The sequence below is a fragment of the Pleurodeles waltl genome, chromosome 2_2, assembly GCF_031143425.1.
Source record: "Pleurodeles waltl isolate 20211129_DDA chromosome 2_2, aPleWal1.hap1.20221129, whole genome shotgun sequence".
Lineage (NCBI taxonomy): Eukaryota > Metazoa > Chordata > Amphibia > Caudata > Salamandridae > Pleurodeles > Pleurodeles waltl.
The window spans coordinates 906,249,770-906,274,912 of NC_090439.1; the positions used below are offsets into that span (position 1 = coordinate 906,249,770).

General features: G+C 46.5%; 1 protein-coding gene across 8 annotated transcripts in view; it reads left to right on the plus strand.

Moving 5' to 3' along the window:
- The window catches only part of OXR1 (oxidation resistance 1), a 1,752,159-nt gene that overhangs the window by 1,455,990 nt on the left and 271,026 nt on the right, over positions 1-25,143 (plus strand). For all 8 annotated transcript variants that reach the window (XM_069220614.1, XM_069220609.1, XM_069220613.1 and 5 more), the window contains one exon: positions 6,258-6,429. In XM_069220614.1, coding sequence (XP_069076715.1) covers positions 6,258-6,429 — 172 coding nt within the window. The remainder of the gene's footprint in view (positions 1-6,257; positions 6,430-25,143) is intronic.

Here is a 25,143-nt window from a genome sequence, read left to right on the forward strand (position 1 = left end):
TATATATACTCCTCACTTTATCAGATAGGGAGAGGGATTCCGACCAGATGCCACTGCTGCTATCGTTGCAGCACATCGCCTTGACACTGACCCAGTCTTCGTGTTCCTGCGGAGTTTGAGCTAGAAGCCTCATTCCAAGGTAACGAGGGTTGGGGGCTCTTCTCATGGACATGGTATTGGCAGATTGAGGTTTAACATACCTAGCTCTCTTCTAGGTTAGGGTTTAGGCCTACAGGCTAGGGTATTTGGACATATCGCACACTTAATGATATCGAGTGATATTGCAAGATGGTGGGGGGTTTTGTGTTAATGACTCTTGTCTTTACCATTCTGTTCCTTGCACTGTTCATTATCCTAATCATTGCAACCCATGCAACTTATCGTAGATTGCAGTTTTGATGAAATAAATATCATTGACACTTTACTGCATTCTCTTCATTGCCTGTGTGTGATTGAGACATTTTGTTAATGTGAGAAAGGGGTAATCTCTGTTTAACCACGACTCTCCCTGAGATTTCACGCTTTTGAGTCCATGCGTAAAGGCTGCCACAAATCACCTTTAACCGTTTCGGGGTTTTTGGGGATGTGCTGCTTGTGAGCCGGAAGGGTTGGGATGACAGTTGCGTTTTGTTGTAGGATTGGCATAGTCACCTACAAACATAAGTACTGTCATTCTTAAACCAGCAGTCTTGCCTAGAGTAAGAGTCCAACTACTACACAGTCAGGAGAATCATTCCTCAGCAGGGGAAGATGAAGAGGTAGGAATAAGGGGGGAGGGGGTGCCCACACGTCCACAAGCCACAGCTAATCCTAGGTCTTCTGCTTCTGCAGTAGGTGCAACCACCCCTCCTTGTGCCCCCTAATGGGGTCTCGCACTGTAGGCGTCCAGTTGTCCCAGGAGCGGCGCCACTGTTTTATTCACTCCCAATAGCGAGGGTCTCACTAACTTGGAAAATTGACTGCCAAAGTGTGTCCCTTGATAGTAAGGCACATTCCATGTAATTGCCCTTCTCCCCGAATACTGCCTCTCAGGGCGCGATGTTGCCGGTTGAATCTCTCCTTGCAGCGTCCCGAGTCAGCGGGTCACACCACAAGGACACAGAAGTAAATGTGGAAGGCTGCGTGGTCACTGCCTCTGCAGTACCCGTGATACTGCTTAAGGCCAGCAGCCTTTAGGGGTGTGCTGGCGAATCCCCTGCTATGAGGAACAGAGGCCAGAAGAGCCAGACCAACACACGCCCAGATCAAGCAGCGGTCCTTGGCCCAGGAGCCGTAGACCAGCTGAGCCTAGTGCACCAACAAGGATTTGAAGTCTGCAGGCTCCCCACCCAGCACAACACCGCTGCAGCGGTGTTGCACACACAGGGGGGCAGCCCAGTCCTCCGCACAGTAAGCCCCCTCCACACCTCACTTAATCGGGATCACCAAAGCCGCTCCCCACCATTCTGCCGCGGGTCAAAGGGCGCTGGACAATCACCAACTCTGCCACAGCGGCCAACTATGGTCCGCTAGGCCCACAGAGTTGCATGCTGAGCCCTCGTGGGTGAGCGGTATCTCCCCGCACCCAACTGCCGCAATCCGGCAGGCTGCCGTCACTCTTCCGGGATCGGAGAGTGCCTGGGTCCCCAGACGAAGCTCTCTGATGCTGCGCACCCCCCATTACTATAGCGCAGCTTAGGGTGGTACCCCCAGCAGGGTGTGAACTTCAGATCCCTGACTGATTGTGAGTGACTGTGTGGAGCTAGTCTAGGGCGCTGCAGCCATGATTGGTAGTCAAGCCACACCTCCTCAGATGGAGATCTTGATTATTCGGGTCTCCTTTTGAAAGGGGATTGGCTACTTAAGGTGTGCCTCAAGGATGGTTGCCTGATTGTCTTGATTTTGCCGCTCCGTAGGAGTTTGCTTCTAATATGGTGGTGGACACAGATCTGGGAGTTCACAAATCTTCTGTTTGAACATTTATAAGGTGTTTCACCAAGCTGAAAAGGCATAGGGTTACTCACCCTTCATGATACTGGTATCAGGTGTATTATTTACTGGGATGCCATGATTTTTATGTTACAGTAGAGGCTCCTGCTGCTGTCTCAGTTGGCTGTGAGAATACATAACCTACAAAACATGTTTTTTTCAGCAAGATGAAATTGGTCAGGTGACGAAGGCTCCCCAGGTCCTAAGGTTTGAGAGTGCTTCGGAAATTCAGAGAACACTTCACAGGAGTTTTATATCTTTAAAAGAACAAGCCCAAGTAATTGTGGTGTCGTCGATTCAGGCTGTCTTTCATACAACTTTGCTTTGCACAGATCTCAAGCACTGGAAGGTGCTTCATCTCAGATCTTTGGTTGAGTCGGTCATACTCACAGCAGGTTTTCCTTCCCTGGAAGCAAGGATGATGGGGTTGTGGTTGCTGGAACACACCTTGGAATGGCAGAACCATTTTCAAGAATTTCAGAACCTGATCATCAAATGCCATGCCCACAATTAGGTGCAGACATATCTCTGTGGAAGGGAAATGGTGTCTTGAGGGAATTCAACCTTTGCCTAAACTACCCGGAACTTTTGTAATATTATTTCTGGTTGCTCATCTAGCCAGGGAGAGAGTACAGTGCTGAGCCTACTGCAGACATATGAGCCTTTATTACGAATCTGGCGGTCCTGGGACCGACAGATTTGCAGTGGGCGTCTGCCCGCTGCCAATGTAGCGATCCGGCCTCCACATTATGACTGTTGCGGAGCTGCCATGGTCCGACCGCCGGCACTGCTTGGTTGCCCCTGTCGACAGCCTGGCGGTGCCGACGGTCTTAATCCACCAGGGCAGCGCAGCCCTGGGGATTACGAGTCCCCTTTCCAACTGCTTTTGCATGCCGGTTCCCCCGCCATGCAAAGGCTGGCGGAGACGGGTGCCAGGGGCCACGTGGACAGCCTCATTGCACTTTTCACTGCCTGAATTATAGGCGGTGAAAATCGCAATGGGTGCTGTTGCACCTAATGCACTGCAACATTGCTGCCGGCTCGATTACGAGCCAACGTCAATGTTGTGGCCAGTTTCCTGCTGGCCCAGCGGGAAACTCGTAATAGGGCCAGCAGGCAGAAAACCAGAGTGGCGGTTTTCTGGCCCACCAAACTCATATTAAGGGACATAATGTGACACCTGTGAGATGCATAAACTTGGAAGGAAGTGAGTCCAAGCCGCTGTCTTGGTTGAGCCAAAGATGTCTGGCGCTACTACCTCTATTGTTAGATCTTGGGACAAGCATATTTCTTCCTGGGTTTGGCTTAGAAGTGCCAGCTTCAGTCGCCCGACACATTAGACGTTAGAAGGGAGTGATTGGTTTCTAAAACATAGATTATCTTGGCACTCATGGAGGTCACTGTGGGCATGATGCAAGTTCAGTGGAGTTTTCTAGACAAATGAAGATGAATAGGTTTTTTTAAGAAGTTAAAAGTTTTCGTTCTGGGTCATCCTTAAGAAATGGTGGTTCTGTGGTAGGCAGAGAGCAGTGTAAGGGGTACTGCACTGTGATTGCGTGGAACTGTCCTCACTTGGTAGTTTTATTTGTGCAATAGTAACTTCCACAAGGGTTTTATTTTTTTTCTTTAGGAAAGCTGTAGACATTTTTGGAGACCGGGGTCTGCCTTTAATCAGAACCTGGTTATGTATTGTACACTTTAAAAAAACCTTCATATACACTTTTCATTTTTTTAAACATAAATGCATCAATTTCTTCTTTTTGGCAGTACGCACAAAGTTCGAATCATTTCGTATTTAAATATATCCAGACCAACATTAGATTAAAAATAAAAATGCAGGTTTAATGACAACAAATAATTTGAATTGAAAACAAATCCACCATCATGTGACATAGTGAAAAATGGACTGTGTAATTGCTTGATTCCTATTTGTCTAATAAGATTTCCTCATGTGAAAAGTTGGTGTTATGCCACCATGCTCTCTGGGTCAGCAGACATGCAAGCAACAAAGTTTTCTAACTTAATCTTCTCTTTCACATAGATGGTGGGTGTTGTCATTTTTTCCACCTTGACTAACAAACCTAGACCCTCACGTTTGTTTCTCTTTCGGAGCACTGGGGAGGCTTACACACGCTCACTCCGAATTTCCCTCTGTGCTGTGCAATATGCAACTTAATTCCCAACTTTTTTTTAACACCATGTCTTGGAACTACTTCTGATCCAAGAACTCAACACGAAATGGCTCACTTTCCACTTCTCTATTTTTCAAGAACTGTAAATGGCCTATTTTGTTTTGCCCAGTCTTTTGAAGCTTCTACACTAATGTTGCAAGTTTATTTCCCAATCCATCATTCCAAGTATCTTCCTGTATGTCACTTCCTGCTTCTCTCATTTCCTAAAAAAGGAGCATGAATCATTAAATGCTTCACAAATGCTCCAGTGACTATGGTTGTTGGTTTCCCCCTTGCTTCTGATTTCCTGCTCCATCTCTTGGTGGGAATCCTGGCCCATCTCTTGAAATCGTGTTTTGTTTCCTGAAATCATTTTCTATATCCTGGAACCCTCCTTCTGTTCATGAATGCCGGCTGCAGCTGGGGCCATACCTTATTGTAAACAATTGGATTATTTGTTTAAGGAGGTGAGAACCCACTTCAAAGAATAATCACAATCCTTGTCAAGGTGAATCACAGAGTAATTATACTTGTGCTAAATCCTCTGTTAGTGTGGCATGTAAAGCAGTAATGCTTAACCTGGAGGCTATGTGAAAAGTATTTTGCAGCACTCAACTGTAATGAAGTGAAAGCACAACACACAAACAATCCCAAACCAATTTCGAAAAAATAAAATTACACCAAAGAACAAATATCCAATCACAACTGCAGATATGTGTTTTTAAAGTATAATGTTAAATTAACGCCCAAAAAATTGCAAAGGGCCAACAGCATGTATCTGGTTGCACTGGACAAGGACAAAGTCAAAAGTAAAGTCCGACAGGGGTGAAGCGCGGGTCAGGTACAGGACAGGTTAGGCTGGGAGTTGCACCTTTTGTCCTAGGTGCGGTGGTGCACAGTGCTGCGAGGCTCTGCCCTGTGTGAAGTCCATTGAGCCACTGATCAAGAGCTGGTGGTGCTGCAATACCTTGTTCTGCATTGCTCTGCTTCAGATCTGTTGAAGCCACCGACCAGGAGCCTTGAGATGCAGCAATGCCAGGCCTTGCATTGTTCTGGGTCATGCGAGGTCCAGTCTGGTGAAGACGCCTATCAAGACCTGCAAGGTGCTGCTGCATGAATAGATTTTCTACTCGAGCTGCAGCTTTCTGACTGCGACTGCCCGTGACCACCCACTGTGGAGATATCTCGCCAGGTTCTCTCCTAGTGACCGAAAATCTTGCTAGGGGACACCAAATCTCTCTTGCATTGGCCAACGTACTGTTGCATGAGAAAACAAACTACACCGCATGCAGCGTTTGGTGGAGTTTGGCCCGAACTCTGCATTACAAGCGTAATGTAGAGTGGCCAAAACTCCACCAACTCCCCCGGCAGAGTGAAATATAACGCCCACCCCTAATTTCGAGCAGCTCCCTATATGTGGTACGTAATACATAACGCTTTCAGTGAAGAAGCAAGTAGCATACCTGGACATTATACACTTACTTGCAGTTTTCATTTTCAGAGCTACGTTCTTTCCTTAAAACATTTATACACTTTTGTAACCCATCTGTACATTAAATTAAGAAGCTCAGACAATCTTCCAAAGAATGCTTTGAGTTTAGATCATTCCATTTTCTTAAAGCAGTAGATAACCAATAAATCGGTTAATTCTGACTTTTTAACAACTTTTTTTGTATTGTAGTCCTTGGTTGCTCCTGCATGGTTACTTCTGGGATGGACTGATGACAGTCTGCCGTTACAAATGCCCTCCTTTATACAGTACCCAGAAGAGGCTGACATAATAGTGAGCTCTACTGCACAATCTTCATAAACAACAGCAGTTCAAGCTATTTATTAGTGCATTCTTACTCACTGTGCAGCCTCATGATCAACCTTGCGTTTTAAGATCTTCAGTAAATCATGATTCTGAAGTCCAATTGTACTTTTCGGTGGCCCATTCCTTTATTCTAGGTGCAAAAAAGGCTGAGCAAGACAACTATCATATTCCAAATAGCCATGGGCTTAAAAGACATGGTAATTTGTTAATGGTGCCTCCATTTAGATGTGTTTTGGGTATTTTAGTTACGGTGTTACTTGAAATTTAATTTGTACTATCCATGTCTTTTTCTTCTGTTTTAGGCTCTCAGTTATTGCCAAAAGAAAGAAGAAGGTCTAGGTCTCACAAGTTCTTGTGTTTAAAAGTTGGAAAGCCTATGAGGAAAACATTTGTTTCCCCTGCAAGCGCGTCTATGCAGCAATATGCACAAAGAGATAAAAAACATGAGTATTGGTTTGCTGTTCCACAGGAAAGGTAAGAATGTATTGGGCTATGTAGGCTGCTTTATGCACTGTTTTTTGTGTAACTGTTAGAGGAAGTTGCTTTTGTTATTTCTGGGCTAGGAAAAAGCATGTATGTAATATTTGAAAGACTGGCAGTGCATTGGTTCATATAATTTCCCAAAGATGTAACACAGGAAATCCAACTCTCCCTCCTTAATTGTGACAAAACTGGTTGTGGTGAGCCCAAAGGCATAGCACTAACCCTGATCACTGTAATATTTTTTTCGCCTCTCAGAAGCCTCATTGAGTTATATGGTTTTCTTTGAAATTTGTCTAATTCAAAGACAGAAATGGGTATAATTGCTGGACCTCTGAGCCCTCAAAGTTAGAATCCTTCTGGACATCCTGCCAGGGAGCAAGCCCAGGTTTTTCTTCTGCTGGATGGTTATCTGGGAGCATCAGCTTTAACCAGGAAGTTATCTTTAGGCCCTTGTGTCCCGGTGATCAGAATTATATAGATGTACAAAAACACACACACTTCATTGGTAATGTTTAGAGTCTGTGCATGTATAATGCCTCCTTCACCCTTGATGTCAGGTGTGATCAAAAATGATTCCCTTCCGTGAAGAAGTGTTATAACCAGCATTTCTCCCTTCCCCCATATTTGTAATGGTTCATATTTATTTTCAGCAAGGCATATTCTGCCTATATGGCAAAAAAGCGTTCATGCCAAGTTTAACCTTTTACTGAGCCCTCAACACAGTAGAAGTTGGGGTCCTATCAGGCCTCGCAAAATTTACTCACCCCACTTGCTGTGAGTCAGATTTTATCAGGTCAAGCTACATTTAGAACCTACTCACTGGTACTGGTAGGTTGACAAAGAACAGGTGTTCTGCTCACTCTGAAATCAAAGAAGGAAGCAATAAAATGTAATCTTCTTTTTAGCTTGTCACATTTACTCTGTGCTCAGAGAAAGAGGTCAGAAGTCATTTGACTTATCTAACTGCAGAGTTTTGTAAAGTGAACTGATTGACCTGCTGTACAAAGAGTGTGAAATGAGAGGCTGCAGTGTGTCAGATTTTTCCTAACACGACATTTAAATAACTAAGTCAAATGCACAAACATTTCAAAATATTTTCAGTAATTGTGAAAGCCCATTTTTCCGTACTTCTCTGGGATGAAAAAAACTATTTCAATAGGGTAAAAACAAATCATAACACTAAATGATAAATGTTTTCACAGAATATTTTTAACACAGTATATAGGTTTATCAGCAAAACTGCAAATTCATGGGAATGTTTTTGGCCATTTTAATGGGAAATTTACTGTCCGTAAATGACAGTGTGTTACCACATCATACTTTTAGTAACATATTTAATAAAAGTGAGTGTTTAAACATCAGCTGAGAAACTCTCCTGCCCTGATGGCAATGCCATTGTAAACTAAGGCAAGTTAGGGCTCATGTGTACCCTATATGTGGGCTAGATTCTTATTATACATGGAGCAAATGTTTAGTGTATTTAAACAAACAAAATATATTGTTTTTGTACAGCAGAAATGCCGAACTCAGATATTTGAAGGTGCACTCATATGTGAGAATGAAGAAAAAGGCGGCTCTGTAAAATAAAATATTTGCCTAGGATTGCACAGTTAGAGACCTGATTGTGAAATACTTCTAAATTAGTTTTTTCACTTTTGCAAGGACTATCTCTCCCGTAGGGTAACATGGGGATTGCCTTGAAATATCTTAAGTGTAATTTCCCATTCAGAGCAGATGGAGATCTGGAGTTTGGGGTCTCTGAACTCAAAATTTAAAAATACATCTTTTGGTGAAGTTGTTTTTTAAATTGTAAGTTTGAAAATACCACTTTTAGAAAGTGGGCATTTTCTTGTTTAACCATACTGAGCCTCTACTTCTGGGTCAGGATGACAGTTGGGCTGTTTGTGAATTCACTCGAGACAGTCACACAAAGGGAGCTAAGGTGTGCCCTGCATTATCCTGGTGGTTCTTCCTGGGCTAGAATGGTGGGAGGAGCTGACACTTTAACCTGAAAATGGCTGTGCCTGTCCTTACATAAAGCACTCTCTAGCCCACTGGAGTGTCTGGGGCCAGGGCATGAAAGGCAGGGTCTTGTACACTACAGAGACTTTTCTTTGAAGTTTGCCTACTTCAAAGACAGAAATGAGTATAAGTGCTGAACTTCTGATCCCACAAAGTTAGAATCTTTCTGGACAGAGGACATTCTGTCAGGAAGAAGAGCTGGATGCTGTAGGAGGGACTGACACACTGCCTGTTGCTTTGCTGTGCTGGCCTGTTGCTTACTTATTCTGTCCTGGGAGTGAAAGGACTGAACTTTGCTTTCTACATCCTGCTTCCAAAGGTTCTCCAAGGGCTTGGACTGAGTTTGCCTCCTGTTAAGAAGTCTCATGAACATCAAAGACTTTATCTGCCAGCACATGGGTTCTCTTGCTGAGAGTCCTGACTTGCCAAGTGGTGCCAAATCCAGTTCCTGGGCCCTTGGGGGTGAATTTTGGTGTAACAAAGAAGAAATGAGCACATGGACTCCAGAGGGACTTTGGAATCGGCACCGCTGTCGGACTCCGCACGCTGCCTGCACCAAAGCTGCGGCCCCCACTGAGTGCAGTGACTGCGACCAACGCTGCAGACCCGATGCTGTCACAGCGCATCTGAAGCATAAGTCACGAGTGTTGTCACTGATGTCCGTCACACCTGATTCTGACTTCACTGCAGCACTTGTGATCCTGTAATGTGATCACAACACCGCGAAGTCAACGCCTCACGTCTTGACCTGCTGGATTCATTGACTCTGTGTAGGAGGCTGGACTGGCTTGTAGTGAGTACCAAGGGGTACTTGCACCTTGCACCAGGCCCAGTTATCCCTTATTAGTGTATAGGGTGTCTAGCAGCTTAGGCTGATAGATAATGGTAGCTTAGCAAAGCAGCTCAGGCTGAACTAGGAGACGTGTGAAGCTACTACAGTACCACTTAGTGTCATATGCACAATATCATAAGAAAACACAATACACAGTTATACTAAAAATAAAGGTACTTTATTTTTATGACAATATGCCAAAGTATCTTAGAGTGTACCCTCAGTGAGAGGATAGGAAATATACACAAGATATATATACACAATAGCAAAAATATGCAGTATAGTCTTAGAAAACAGTGCAAACAATGTATAGTTACAATAGGATGCAATGGGGAAACATAGGGATAGGGGCAACACAAACCATATACTCCAGAAGTGGAATGCGAACCACGAATGGACCCCAAACCTATGTGACCTTGTAGAGGGTCGCTGGGACTATTAGAAAATAGTGAGAGTTAGCAAAATAACCCACCCCAAGACCCTGAAAAGTGAGTGCAAAGTGCACCAAAGTTCCCCTAAAGACAAAATAGTCGTGTTAGAGGGAGAATGCAAGGAAAACACAAATCAGCAATGCAACAACGATGGATTCCTGTCTGAAGGTACCTGTGGAACAAGGGGACCAAGTCCAAAAGTCACAAGCAGCTCGGAGATGGGCAGATGCCCAAGAAATGCCAGCGGTTGGTGCAAAGAAGCTCTTACTAGGCTGAAGAACTGTGAATACTGCAGGAACGACAAGGGCTAGAGACTTCCCCTTTGGAGGATGGATCCCCCACGCCTTGGAGAGTCGTGCAGAAGTGTTTTCCCGCCGGATGGACGCCAACAAGCCTTGCTACACGCAAATCGTGCGTTTGGCGTTTTTGGACGCTGCTGGGGCCCAGGAGGGACCAGGAGGTCGCAAATTGGACCTGCAGAGAGAGGGGACGTCGAGCAAGACAAGGAGCCCTCACTGAAGCAGGTAGCACCCGGAGAAGTGCCAGAAACAGGCACTACGAGGATGCGTGAAACGGTGCTCGCCGAAGTTGCACAAAGGAGTCCCACGTCGCCGGAGACCAACTTAGAAAGTCGTGCAATGCAGGTTAGAGTGCCGTGGACCCAGGCTTGGCTGTGCACGAAGGATTTCCGCCGGAAGTGCACAGGGGCCGGAGAAGCTTGCAAAGTCGCGGTTCCCAGCAATGCAGCCCAGCGAGGTGAGGCAAGGACTTACCTCCACCAAACTTGGGCTGAAGAGTCACTGGACTGTGGGGGTCACTTGGACGGTGTCGCTGGATTCGAGGGACCTCGCTCGTCGTGCTGAGAGGAGACCCAAGGGACCGGAGATGCAGCTTTTTGGTGCCTGCGGTTGCAGGGGGAAGATTCCGTCGACCCACGGGAGATTTCTTCGGAGCTTCTGGTGCAGAGAGGAGGCAGACTACCCCCACAGCATGCACAAGCAGGAAAACAGTCGAGAAGGCGGCAGGATCAGCGTTACAGAGTTGCAGTAGTCGTCTTTGCTACTATGTTGCAGGTTTGCAGGCTTCCAGCGCGGTCAGCGGTCGATTCCTTATCAGAAGGTGAAGAGGGAGATGCAGAGGAACTCGGCTGAGCTCATGCATTCGTTATCTAAAGTTTCCCCAGAGACAGAGACCCTAAATAGCCAGAAAAGAGGGTTTGGCTACCTAGGAGAGAGGAAAGGCTACTAACACCTGAAGGAGCCTATCACAAGGAGTCTCTGACGTCACCTGGTGGCACTGGCCACTCAGAGCAGTCCAGTGTGCCAGCAGCACCTCTGTTTCCAAGATGGCAGAGGTCTGGAGCACACTGGAGGAGCTCTGGACACCTCCCAGGGGAGGTGCAGGTCAGGGGAGTGGTCACTCCCCTTTCCTTTGTCCAGGTTCGCGCCAGAGCAGGGGCTAAGGGGTCCCTGAACCGGTGTAGACTGGCTTATGCAGAATTGGGCACATCTGTGCCCAACAAAGCATTTCCAGAGGCTGGGGGAGGCTACTCCTCCCCTGCCTTCACACCATTTTCCAAAGGGAGAGGGTGTCACACCCTCTCTCAGAGGAAGTTCTTTGTTCTGCCATCCTGGGCCAGGCCTGGCTGGACCCCAGGAGGGCAGCTGCCTGTCTGAGGGGTTGGCAGCAGCAGCAGCTGCAGTGAAACCCCAGGAAGGGCAGTCTGGCAGTACCAGGGTCTGTGCTACAGACCACTGGGATCATGGAATTGTACCAACAATGCCAGGATGGCATAGAGGCGGCAATTCCATGATCATAGACATGTTACATGGCCATATTCGGAGTTACCATGGTGAAGCTACATATAGGTAGTGACCTATATGTAGTGCACGCGTGTAATGGTGTCCCCGCACTCACAAAGTTCAGTGAATTGGCTCTGAACAATGTGGGGGCACCTTGGCTAGTGCCAGGGTGTCCTCACACTAAGTAACTTTGCACCTAACCTTTACCAGGTAAAGGTTAGACATATAGGTGACTTATAAGTTACTTAAGTGCAGTGTAAAATGGCTGTGAAATAACGTGGACGTTATTTCACTCAGGCTGCAGTGGCAGGCCTGTGTAAGAATTGTCAGAGCTCCCTATGGGTGGCAAAAGAAATGCTGCAGCCCATAGGGATCTCCTGGAACCCCAATACCCTGGGTACCTCAGTACCATATACTAGGGAATTATAAGGGTGTTCCAGTAAGCCAATGTAAATTGGTAAAAATGGTCACTAGCCTGTCAGTGACAATTTGGAAGTAATGAGAGAGCATAACCACTGAGGTTCTGGTTAGCAGAGCCTCAGTGAGACAGTTAGGCACCACACAGGGAACATATACATGCACACCTATGAGCACTGGGGCCCTGTGTGACAGGGTCCCAGTGACACATACATATAGGCCACAAACCTATGAGCACTGGGGTCCTGACCAGCAGGATCCCAGTGACACATAACAAACATACTGAAAACATAGTGTTTTCACTATGAGCACTGAGGCCTGGCTATCAGGATCCCAGTGAGACAGTGAAAACAGTGACAAACACCCTGACATACACTCACAAACAGGCCAAAAGTGGGGGTAACAAGGCTAGAAAGAGGCTACCTTCTCACACAACCCCCCCCCAAACGAAGGACAATAAGGCTAACCTTGGCCAGTTGAGACTTTATTGTCTAAGTGGTGATAAGTAGAGAGTAGCTCTGCAATAGACTGGTTACTCCCTTTATCATCCACTATATGGTTACTTCCCTGTGGGGATGTAAACCACCCTGTTTGAAGTTTTTTAGCTAACCAACAATGCGAAGATGTATTTTCAGAGTTTCTATCAGTAAGTTTTAGTTTAGAGCAGTGGGAATTATCCACTGAACCTATTTGTAATGATGGAAATGCCAGACAGGGATGCTGTCTCAGTAAAGCCATAGCTGGGCAAAAACTTTGTCCATTTGGCTGGAAGAGAGAACAGGGATGCTGTTTCTCTTGAGTTGGAGCAGGGCAGGGATGCTGTCCTATGAGCTCCACACTAGGGCAGGGATGCTGTCCTAAGTGTTGTGAGGCAGTACAGGGTTTCTGCACTAAAGTTTCTCTGGGAGGGTTGGAGGGATGCTCCATGTTAACTAAAATGGTGCTCTTTTTGTCACCAGTGTTAGTTATTCCACAGAGAGGTACTTCTACCTCAGGGAGTCCAGCTATGCCAGCTGATGATTCCCTTGGAACAGGTGCCACCCCAGGAGAGGTTTCTCCCACCACAGGAATGGTATCCTGAATGGTAGGGTGGTTAGGGGATACTGTGATACCCTTTTTACCTGTTGATGGAGAGGGATCCTGAGTTTTCAGGCCTTCTCTCCTTTGCTTTTTCATTTCACTTGAAATGAGAGGGAACAATTCCTCAGGGATGCCCAGCATGGCTGCATGGGCATAAAACTCTACATCAGCCCAACCTGAGGCCTCTAGGTCATTACCTAAGAGACAGTCTACAGGTAAGCTAGGTGATACCACCACCTGCTTTGGGCCAGTAACTCCACCCCAACTAAACTGAATTATAGCTAAGGGAAGAAACTTAGTGGAGTTATGGACATCAATAATCTTATACTGTTGTCCAATGATGTGTTGTTCAGGAGGCACTAGGTTTTCAGTCACCAAAGTGAAACTGGCACCTGTGTCCCTGTAGGCCAAGGCCTCAACACCATTTATTGAAACTGTCTGCCTGTACTTATCCATTGTAAGGGGACAAGCAGCCAGTGTGGCAAGGCCAATGCCACTAGGTGTGACAGAAACTGTCTTGGGACTGATTACATCAGTTTCCACTATGGACCCATAAGTGAACCCAACTACACCCTTTGCTTGACTGTTGCCAGAAGTCCCACCACTAGTACCACTACTGCTAGGGGCACTAGAGCTTGATGTATTAGTGGTGGTAGGCTCAGGGGGTTTACCTGGACAGGACTTATCCCCTGGCCTATGGCCTCTGTTTTTACACTCAAAGCACCAAGGCTTTTTAATGTGTGCAGGTTGGGAAGAAGAGGAAGAATTTGTTTTATCCCCACCCTCTGAAGAGTGTTTAAGATTTGAAGTGGTATCTTTGGTTTTACCCTTATCCCCATGCTTATCTTGAGATTTTTCACCATCTTTCTTCTTATTGCCATCTTTGTCACCCCCTGTATGAACTTTTCTGTTCACCCTTGTTCTGACCCATTTGTCTGCCTTCTTTCCCAATTCTTGGGGAGAGGTCAGATCAGAGTCTACCAGGTACTGGTGCAACAAATCAGACACACAATTATTAAGAATATGCTCTCTCAGGATCAAGTTATACAGGCTGTCCTAATCAGTAACTTTACTGCCATGTAACCACCCCTCCAAGGCCTTCACTGCCTGGTCAATGAAATCAACCCAGTCTTGTGAAGACTCCTTTTTGGTATCTCTGAACTTTATCCTGTACTGTTCAGTGGTTAAGCCATAACCATCCAGGAGTGCATTCTTAAGAACTTGGAAATTATTAGCATCATTTTCTTTTACAGTAAGGAGCCTATCCCTACCTTTTCCAGTAAATGATAGCCATAGGATAGCAGCCCACTGCTTTTGAGGGACATCCTGTACAGCACAGGCCCTCTCAAGTGCAGCAAACCACTTGTTAATGTCATCCCCCTCCTTATAAGGGGGAACTATCTTATGCAGATTCCTGGAATCATGCTCTTTTGCAGGATGACTATGGGGAATACTGCTGCTGCCACCATGGGTATCTAAACCCATTTTCTGTCTTTCCCTCTCTATTTCTAAAGACTGTCTATCCAAATCCAGCTGTTGCTTCTTGAGCTTCAGTCTGGCTTGCTCCACTCTCAATCTATTGAGCTCCCTTTCCAACAATCTGTCATCAGGGTGGGTGGGAGGGACATTTCTAGATACAGAGGTATGATGGGAATGAACAGAAGGAGACCTGTCCCTTACAGAGGGCACCCTAACAGCTTGGCTACCAGTATAATGTGAGAGCACATCATCAGTATGATGTGATTCAACCTCTGTACCAACTATGCTAGACTGTCTAGTAATGGGCAGGCTGAGAAGTTTCTTTCCTGAACCTTTTCCTGGGGGAGTCCCTGGATCAGATTGAGAACCATTAGCTACTTTTTCTACAGATTGGGCACTTATGGCCTTATCCTGTACTCTAAGCATATTAATTAACAGTTCTAAAGAAGGATTCTTCCCTACACTCAAACCTCTCTCTATGCAGAGACTCCTTGCTCCTTTCCAGCTAAGGTGATCATATGCAAGTTTGGACAGTTCAACTTTTTGGCCTGTGCCAGACATTTTTTAGAGAGAGTTAAAGTGATAGACAAAGAGAAAAAAGTTTTTAGAACTTTTTGGAAAGACAGAGAAAACTTTTTAAACTTTTAAGAACTTTTTGAAAGTTTAGAAGTACTTTTCAGCACTTAGAAAAGAGTGAAAAGAGGAAATGCAAAACTTTTTGGCTATGTGTATATACACTGACCTTGTTTTGTATATTTTTCTCTTATGAAAAGTACAATGACAAGAGTGGTAAGTAGTCTCAAAGCACTTATCCCACCACTGCACAACCAATGTAGGAGGCTGGACTGGCTTGTAGTGAGTACCAAGGGGTACTTGCACCTTGCACCAGGCCCAGTTATCCCTTATTAGTGTATAGGGTGTCTAGCAGCTTAGGCTGATAGATAATGGTAGCTTAGCAAAGCAGCTCAGGCTGAACTAGGAGACGTGTGAAGCTACTACAGTACCACTTAGTGTCATATGCACAATATCATAAGAAAACACAATACACAGTTATACTAAAAATAAAGGTACTTTATTTTTATGACAATATGCCAAAGTATCTTAGAGTGTACCCTCAGTGAGAGGATAGGAAATATACACAAGATATATATACACAATAGCAAAAATATGCAGTATAGTCTTAGAAAACAGTGCAAACAATGTATAGTTACAATAGGATGCAATGGGGAAACATAGGGATAGGGGCAACACAAACCATATACTCCAGAAGTGGAATGCGAACCACGAATGGACCCCAAACCTATGTGACCTTGTAGAGGGTCGCTGGGACTATTAGAAAATAGTGAGAGTTAGCAAAATAACCCACCCCAAGACCCTGAAAAGTGAGTGCAAAGTGCACCAAAGTTCCCCTAAAGACAAAATAGTCGTGTTAGAGGGAGAATGCAAGGAAAACACAAATCAGCAATGCAACAACGATGGATTCCTGTCTGAAGGTACCTGTGGAACAAGGGGACCAAGTCCAAAAGTCACAAGCAGCTCGGAGATGGGCAGATGCCCAAGAAATGCCAGCGGTTGGTGCAAAGAAGCTCTTACTAGGCTGAAGAACTGTGAATACTGCAGGAACGACAAGGGCTAGAGACTTCCCCTTTGGAGGATGGATCCCCCACGCCTTGGAGAGTCGTGCAGAAGTGTTTTCCCGCCGGATGGACGCCAACAAGCCTTGCTACACGCAAATCGTGCGTTTGGCGTTTTTGGAAGCTGCTGGGGCCCAGGAGGGACCAGGAGGTCGCAAATTGGACCTGCAGAGAGAGGGGACGTCGAGCAAGACAAGGAGCCCTCACTGAAGCAGGTAGCACCCGGAGAAGTGCCAGAAACAGGCACTACGAGGATGCGTGAAACGGTGCTCGCCGAAGTTGCACAAAGGAGTCCCACGTCGCCGGAGACCAACTTAGAAAGTCGTGCAATGCAGGTTAGAGTGCCGTGGACCCAGGCTTGGCTGTGCACGAAGGATTTCCGCCGGAAGTGCACAGGGGCCGGAGAAGCTTGCAAAGTCGCGGTTCCCAGCAATGCAGCCCAGCGAGGTGAGGCAAGGACTTACCTCCACCAAACTTGGGCTGAAGAGTCACTGGACTGTGGGGGTCACTTGGACGGTGTCGCTGGATTCGAGGGACCTCGCTCGTCGTGCTGAGAGGAGACCCAAGGGACCGGAGATGCAGCTTTTTGGTGCCTGCGGTTGCAGGGGGAAGATTCCGTCGACCCACGGGAGATTTCTTCGGAGCTTCTGGTGCAGAGAGGAGGCAGACTACCCCCACAGCATGCACAAGCAGGAAAACAGTCGAGAAGGCGGCAGGATCAGCGTTACAGAGTTGCAGTAGTCGTCTTTGCTACTATGTTGCAGGTTTGCAGGCTTCCAGCGCGGTCAGCGGTCGATTCCTTATCAGAAGGTGAAGAGGGAGATGCAGAGGAACTCGGCTGAGCTCATGCATTCGTTATCTAAAGTTTCCCCAGAGACAGAGACCCTAAATAGCCAGAAAAGAGGGTTTGGCTACCTAGGAGAGAGGAAAGGCTACTAACACCTGAAGGAGCCTATCACAAGGAGTCTCTGACGTCACCTGGTGGCACTGGCCACTCAGAGCAGTCCAGTGTGCCAGCAGCACCTCTGTTTCCAAGATGGCAGAGGTCTGGAGCACACTGGAGGAGCTCTGGACACCTCCCAGGGGAGGTGCAGGTCAGGGGAGTGGTCACTCCCCTTTCCTTTGTCCAGGTTCGCGCCAGAGCAGGGGCTAAGGGGTCCCTGAACCGGTGTAGACTGGCTTATGCAGAATTGGGCACATCTGTGCCCAACAAAGCATTTCCAGAGGCTGGGGGAGGCTACTCCTCCCCTGCCTTCACACCATTTTCCAAAGGGAGAGGGTGTCACACCCTCTCTCAGAGGAAGTTCTTTGTTCTGCCATCCTGGGCCAGGCCTGGCTGGACCCCAGGAGGGCAGCTGCCTGTCTGAGGGGTTGGCAGCAGCAGCAGCTGCAGTGAAACCCCAGGAAGGGCAGTCTGGCAGTACCAGGGTCTGTGCTACAGACCACTGGGATCATGGAATCGTACCAACAATGCCAGGATGGCATAGAGGCGGCAATTCCATGATCATAGACATGTTACATGGCCATATTCGGAGTTACCATGGTGAAGCTACATATAGGTAGTGACCTATATGTAGTGCACGCGTGTAATGGTGTCCCCGCACTCACAAAGTTCAGTGAATTGGCTCTGAACAATGTGGGGGCACCTTGGCTAGTGCCAGGGTGTCCTCACACTAAGTAACTTTGCACCTAACCTTTACCAGGTAAAGGTTAGACATATAGGTGACTTATAAGTTACTTAAGTGCAGTGTAAAATGGCTGTGAAATAACGTGGACGTTATTTCACTCAGGCTGCAGTGGCAGGCCTGTGTAAGAATTGTCAGAGCTCCCTATGGGTGGCAAAAGAAATGCTGCAGCCCATAGGGATCTCCTGGAACCCCAATACCCTGGGTACCTCAGTACCATATACTAGGGAATTATAAGGGTGTTCCAGTAAGCCAATGTAAATTGGTAAAAATGGTCACTAGCCTGTCAGTGACAATTTGGAAGTAATGAGAGAGCATAACCACTGAGGTTCTGGTTAGCAGAGCCTCAGTGAGACAGTTAGGCACCACACAGGGAACATATACATGCACACCTATGAGCACTGGGGCCCTGTGTGACAGGGTCCCAGTGACACATACATATAGGCCACAAACCTATGAGCACTGGGGTCCTGACCAGCAGGATCCCAGTGACACATAACAAACATACTGAAAACATAGTGTTTTCACTATGAGCACTGAGGCCTGGCTATCAGGATCCCAGTGAGACAGTGAAAACAGTGACAAACACCCTGACATACACTCACAAACAGGCCAAAAGTGGGGGTAACAAGGCTAGAAAGAGGCTACCTTCTCACACTCTGTCTTCTCATAAGGAAGCGATGCCTTGCCACCGATGACGCATCACCTCCGCTGCAACCATAAGGCACCAACGCTTCACCTTCCCAGCATAGCAGTAAGGAACCGATGCCTTACCTCCCTGGTAGCAGTAAGGAACCAAGTCCACACCAGCTCCAGTGACACCTCACCTTTCTGACTCTGTGCAACATCTTTTTTTCCTCGTTTTCCAGGGTACTGTACATGGGGTCCGGGCAGCTCCGAGACTGCTCGGCACTCCGTCACGAGTGGCTTCAGATTGTTGGGAACGACTCTGTCAAGACATTGTGATAGCCCCAGTTGAAGCTATTGTGTTTCTAGGCACTTTACTAAGATTTAATCTTTAAAAATTCTGATCTTTACTTGTGTATGTTGGATTTTTGTTGTTTTGATCTTTTTTTACTCCGACAAATATTGGCTATTTTTCTCAACTGATGTGGAGTACTTTTGTGGTGTTTTCACTGTGTTACTGTGTATATTTGCAAATACTTTACACATTGCCTCTGAGAGAAGCCTGACTGCTTGTGCCAAGCTACCGGGAGGGGAGTTGGGGGAGCAGGGGTTATTTTAGTTTTAGCTGAGTGACTCCATTATCCTGACTAGAGTGAGGGTCCCTACTTGGACAGGGTGCAAACCACTGCCAACTAGAGACTCCATTTCTAACAGTGACAATGATGGGGGTAATGAATGCAATATTTATGATGACAAGAACCTCTTTTTGGATCTCCAGGATGCCAGTGGTCTTAACACATCCTCTGACACTGACCTAAATTCTCCAGACGTCTCAGACACACTGCTACCCTCACTCTAAGTGAACAAAAACATCCTTACCAAAGTCCTGCATCCGGGACACACTTCTGCAGAGCCACTTCTACCATTCAATGAAGCGCTTAAGGGCAATCTCATGGGCACCTGGTGAAAGCCAGGATCTTGACTTCCTGCCCTGTCAACTGCTAAGTAGCCATGAAACATAGGCCTACTCCTGGGGATCTATCTTTCCTCCTGCACCATTCAACATCTTAAAAAAAAAAAGCCTAGTAGTTATGCCTCCACCAGCAGGCTAAACCCCAAAATTGTTTCTAACCACCTCACCAAACAGGGTGAGAACAGTAGTAGGCTTTCGGGAAAGCGCATTCTCATCTGCCAGCATCACCCTCCGGCCTGTCAATTAAAGTTATCTAATGGAGCGTTATTAGCAGACTTTGCGTGGCATGGTGGTGGACATATTCCCAACAGTCCTGGAAGACCTTTGTGACAACCTAAAACAGGTTATCCAGGATAGCCATGACTCTGCGAAATACGTGCTTGGATACTACTGACTATCTGGATATTACAGTTGGCACAAGCATGGTGATTTAGTGTCACGCCTTGATAACGTTCCACTAGATTTTCGAGGGATGTCAAGCAATCGCTTATGGACATTTTCTTTGATGGCACTGATCTCTTCGGAGACAAGTAGGAACCTGCCTCTGGAGCGCTTCACGGAGAACAGAACAGCGCATTCCCTCGGGTTAGCTCCGTACAGGAAGCAGAATCAAAAACAATTAATCCCCTTATGAGGATTTGGAATAGAATCTCAGCGAAGGCCACAAAAAACTTTGCTTATTCAACAGTTGACCGCCCAGGATTTTTGAGGCAGAGGTGGGAGATCAGGCTGCCAGAGTCCATTGGCAGCAAACTACCAAGACCATCGCCACCAACTTCGAAGAAAAGCTACTTTAATTTGCCTTCATTAGCTCATTGTCACCCGGTAGGTCGGATACGCTATTTTTCCACCAGTGGCATAGAAGCACATTGGACAGGTCGATGCTTCAAATTGTAAATGACACACACTACCCTTCCCCTCTACCCCACCAAATATGCCCCTACATCATAACGACTTCTAGAGGACCACATGTCCATTCTGCAAGGAGAGGTTTAAATGTTTTGTGGACAAGAGGATCATAGGGTACCAGCATCAGGGGTCGGGACTGGTTGCTACGCCCCATACTTTCTGGTGCTAAAAAAGAATGGCACTCTCTGCCCCGTCCTAGATCTCTGCCCCTTGAGCTACCGTCTCATGACGAACAAGTTCAAAATGCTCATCCTGGCTCAAACTCTGCCTGCCCTGATTCCAGGAAACTGGCTATGCAATTGGATTTACAGGGCACCCATATCCACATCTTTGTCCTGAAATACCATAAATATTACCTGCGGTTTCAGGGAGACCACAAGCATTTTCAGTTTTTGGTGCTCATCTTAGGCCTCACTAGTGCCTCTTAAAAGTGATGGTGGTGGTTTTTGCTCACCTCTAGAGGCTGGGAATTCCTATACCTTGATGTCTAGTTCTTGAAAGGGTGCTTACCTCAAACAGTTGCAAACAACCTCCAGACAATGGCCAGTCTGTTGACAACTCTGGAAATTTACATCAGTGTGCGAAGGTCATACCTGACTCCTTCACAGAGGCTTCCTTGTAATTGAACCATCATGGACACGAAGAGTGCAAAAGATATGCAGCTGTGGCTGTTGGACTGCAGTTTGGACAGTGGCAGACACCTCTCCCTGTGCCACCCAGAACTAACAGCCATGACTGATGCATTTTGTCGGCCTGGTTGGGGAGGCCAGCTCGGAGAGCTGGAGATTCGAGGACTCTAGCGGAACCTAATGGAGCTGCGGGCGATTTGCTTGACATTGAAACCTTCCTTCAGTCAATCACAGGGAAACAGGTGCCTATACTCACACGCAGGACAATCACCATGTGGTATTGCAGCAAGCAGGATGTTGTTGGGGCCCTTCTGCCTCTGGAGCTAGCTGAGTCCTCAGTGCATCTCCCTAGTCGTACAAAACTTGGCCAGGTGGACGAACTCAGCTGTGTATTTGAGTTGCAAGCACTCTTGGTCTAGAAACCACATACCACCATCTTTCTGGACAAGCTAGTGCTAAGAACTTTCAGTGTTCTTTAGAATGTGGTCATGCTTTCCTCATTGGGCTGTCTATAATCCTGCCTGATTTCTTAGTCCCGCCTCACTCATCCGAAGAAGAAGAAATACTGCATTGCTTGGACTGAAAAACGAGAGCTCTGAGCATTTACATTGATTGTACCAAGGACCATTGGGTAGACGATCAGCTCTTTGTGAGGTTCTTTTGGGTGACGGAAAGAAAGGTTGTGCAGAAATGAACCATCTGTAGATGAAGTGTCCTCTGTATCAAATTCTCTTATGGACTTGCTAGGAACAAAATGCTGGAAATGTATGGACATATTCTGCCAGAGCAAAAGCTGCTACAATTGCCCTGGAGCATGGAGCACCATTTTTGAATATCTGCCAGGCTGCAATATGGTTGTTAGTTTGCAGGTTCATGAAGCTTGACTGCCTGGATAGCCAGGTCTGGCAGGAAAGGCACTTCCCCGTTTAGTCCTGCAGGATTTCATGGTCTAAGACCTTCCACAGACCCACCACTTAAGTAGGTACTGATGTGGTATCTATTCACAAGCTGAGGCATCTGCAGTTAGAAGTATCAATCATACAAACAAGTTGCTTACCTTTGGTAAGACTCTTTCTGGTGGATACTCTATCTAACCACTGAATCTTCACCCAGCCTCTCTCCTCCCAGCTCTGTGGAATGGAGTCTTCTGGGCCAGGTCAAAAAAGTGCTAGTATGAGATCTGCACACTAGCACAATCCGATCACCAAGGGCTTCTTGTCCGATATAACAGACAGATATCAGAAGGAAGCTGATGTTGGCCCAAAGAGGTGACTTTTTTTATTTTTTATTGTGGCCCGACATCTCATCTGGGGCGGGTGGATCCTACACTGAGCCTCATGATACCACCTAACAGCATGCAAGGGAGTGGCTGAACAAAATTCTCTGGATCAAGTCGGGATCTGGGTGTATTCATAAGGTGAGGAATCTGCGGTTAGAGTATCCAACAAAAAGAGCATTACCAACGGTAAGTAATTTCTTCTCCTGGCAGTTAGTTGCCTTGATGGCCAGGACATAAGGAAAAATCAAATATGGGGTTACTGGCTTCTAGATATAACTTCAAAGCGACTATTCTGTGGAAATATCAGCTATTGCTTAAATACCAGAAAATGTGTGTCTTGTCAAATTTACTGTAGAAGTGCAGCCTCTAGTGTATAGCGGAGGGAGGAGATGGGGATGATGAATGAATGGGGTAGGTTTGAGAGAAAGGGAATTTGTTGGACAGCACCCATTCAAATCATGCAGATAGAAGAAAAGGAATCAGATAACAATTTTACTGGAGGCAGATAAGTTATCCACCACCGTGTGGTTAGTGCCATGACAGCTGACGTAGCACAACCCGAAATGGGCATCAGAGTGAGAGGGATATCAGATACCAGTTAGAGTTGATCATGGATAACTTCTTGAATGGGCGACTGCTGAGGGATATCGACTTAGTAGGACCTGTATGGATGAGCATGCAGAGTGAGGTTTGGAATCCTGGCATAGTATGATTGAGCAGTTGCATGTGGGATGTCGGGAAAGGGGACGGGGATACCTCGTTAGACGGGTCCCCCTGTATGAACGATGATTGCGACTACACCCCAAGGTGAACCACCCATGGCCACGCTAAGAACATCAGTGCCCATAGACCCTGTAGACCCCTCAGTTGCCCACGGGGGTGCGTGTTGGTGGGTCGGGGCGTTCGCCCTACTTCTTGCCCCCGTCCTTCTTGCCCTCGCCTGATTCGGTTGTGTGCCTGTCTGCTGGGTGGTTGCCCTGCCCAACTCCCCCTCCACCTCCCCCTCCCCTTACCCATTCCTGTTGCCCTGTGCCCCTCACCCCCCATCCCCCCAACCTCCCCAACGTCTGGTCTGCGGGGCCTGCTGCCAGCTTTCTCTTCTTGATTGAACCATGTAATCCTGCACGGTCTAGTTGTTGTTCAAGGTACCATATAATGTAATTTGCACTGTTCTGTCTAGTTAACCCCCACTGTGCTGGAAGCCTTCCAATGCCCGGATGTTGATTTCCTAGATGTTGTTTTCATTTCTCGCTGACTAATGAGTCTCCTGATCTCCCTGCAATGCTTCTGAAGGCTCTGGAGTACCCACTTACATCTGGCGACGAGGGAACACCTTGGGGGTGGTGATGGACTGATATGGGGTAGTAGCTTGTGCTGTGATGTGCTTTAACCCCGCTAGTGGTTGCACTTCTGGGGTTCATCTCCTTGCTAAGCAGATGCCCGCACTCCGATAGAGCTTGAATGTCGAGATTAGTACCCTCGATGGAGAGCGCGGTTCGGCATCCTTAGCACAGCTGCAGCGCCCTTCTTAGAAAGAGTGGGTGGAGTGGCCTAATCTACTGTGCATTATATTGAGTATGGTGCTGCTTTAAATGTTATGCTCTTTCTTTTTGAGGAATAAACACATTTGGGGAAAAAAGAGTTAATCATAGGTCCATTAATGGAGGAGGAAAGAACCAGCACAATAACACCTACAAATAAAGTCACCCAAAAGGTCTCTCCAAGACGGGAACCAAGTTTTTCTTAAATCTAAAACCATGGCTTAGTGTTCTCAGTGATGTAGACACCTGGAATAACATCAGAAATGTTATGAAAATAAGTTAATTACAGCTTCAGTGAGGATCTTGTTTTTATCCCTGTACCATATTTTTGTCCCAATAGCGGGTCATGCTTTATAGGCCCAGCGTCTCTTGACTGAATCCAGTCGCACTTATTTAGATTTGGCGAGTCTGAATGGTTCATGGTGTATGTATTTGTACTGTGTTGTGCTTTTGTGGTGTTCTTGCTGTATATTTAATGCCTCTAAAGTAGCCATCACTGCATTGTTCAAAGATACTAAGATTTTTTCTGTGTCTGCCAGCTTTTAGTATCCTCTATTATTCCATTCATCTGTAATCAGTGTAGTGCCCGAGTTAAGAAAAACATATTGACTTACCCACTTTTGAAGTTGAGGCTATAGAGGCAAGAATTTTTTATGTTTGAAGTTGATTTCTAGAGAAGAAAGCCTTACCTTTGTTGGTCAAATCAGGTAGCTTGAATTACTAAATAATCCCCAGAAATACTGAATAAAGTGGAAGTGAACATCCCTGAATTCTGGAGTAGGAGCTATTGGCAGTCAGCAATCGCTGGTCAGTTTACCCTTGCTGCAACCATATTTATTTGTAATTATTATTCAGAGATTAGCACCTGGGTTTATTTAGGCGCTTTACAGTTAATGGAACCATTACGTTCTACAAAATGTGTGCTTGCAGTAAACAGGTGGGTGGCAGTCAAGTAGAGCTGCATGTGATGCAGAAAAACTGATTCATAACAGCGTAAGGGAGAGGCTAATGGGTGTAGTGAGGGAGAAGAATTACTGAGGGTCGAACTACAGGGAGTAATTCAGACTAGTCACAGAACTTTGTGACTGGGGATGAATGTTTGCATTGTTCAGCCTTCTCTCCATCATCTGTTCTTTTTGCTTTAGTCACAGGAATAGCCAGAAGATGTGTCTTTAGTTGCTTAGTCCCGTCCCCCCCCCCCCCCCCCCCCCATGTAGGAGCGATTCTGGGTAGATGTAGTTGTGAACCTGGATGTTTCAACATTGATCACATTCTGGTTAAATACTTTTTTTGGCTTTCAAAGATGGGAAATAGAGTAGAAACTCATGATGGACTGTTCAGGTGTATTATTGTATTGGCAGTACA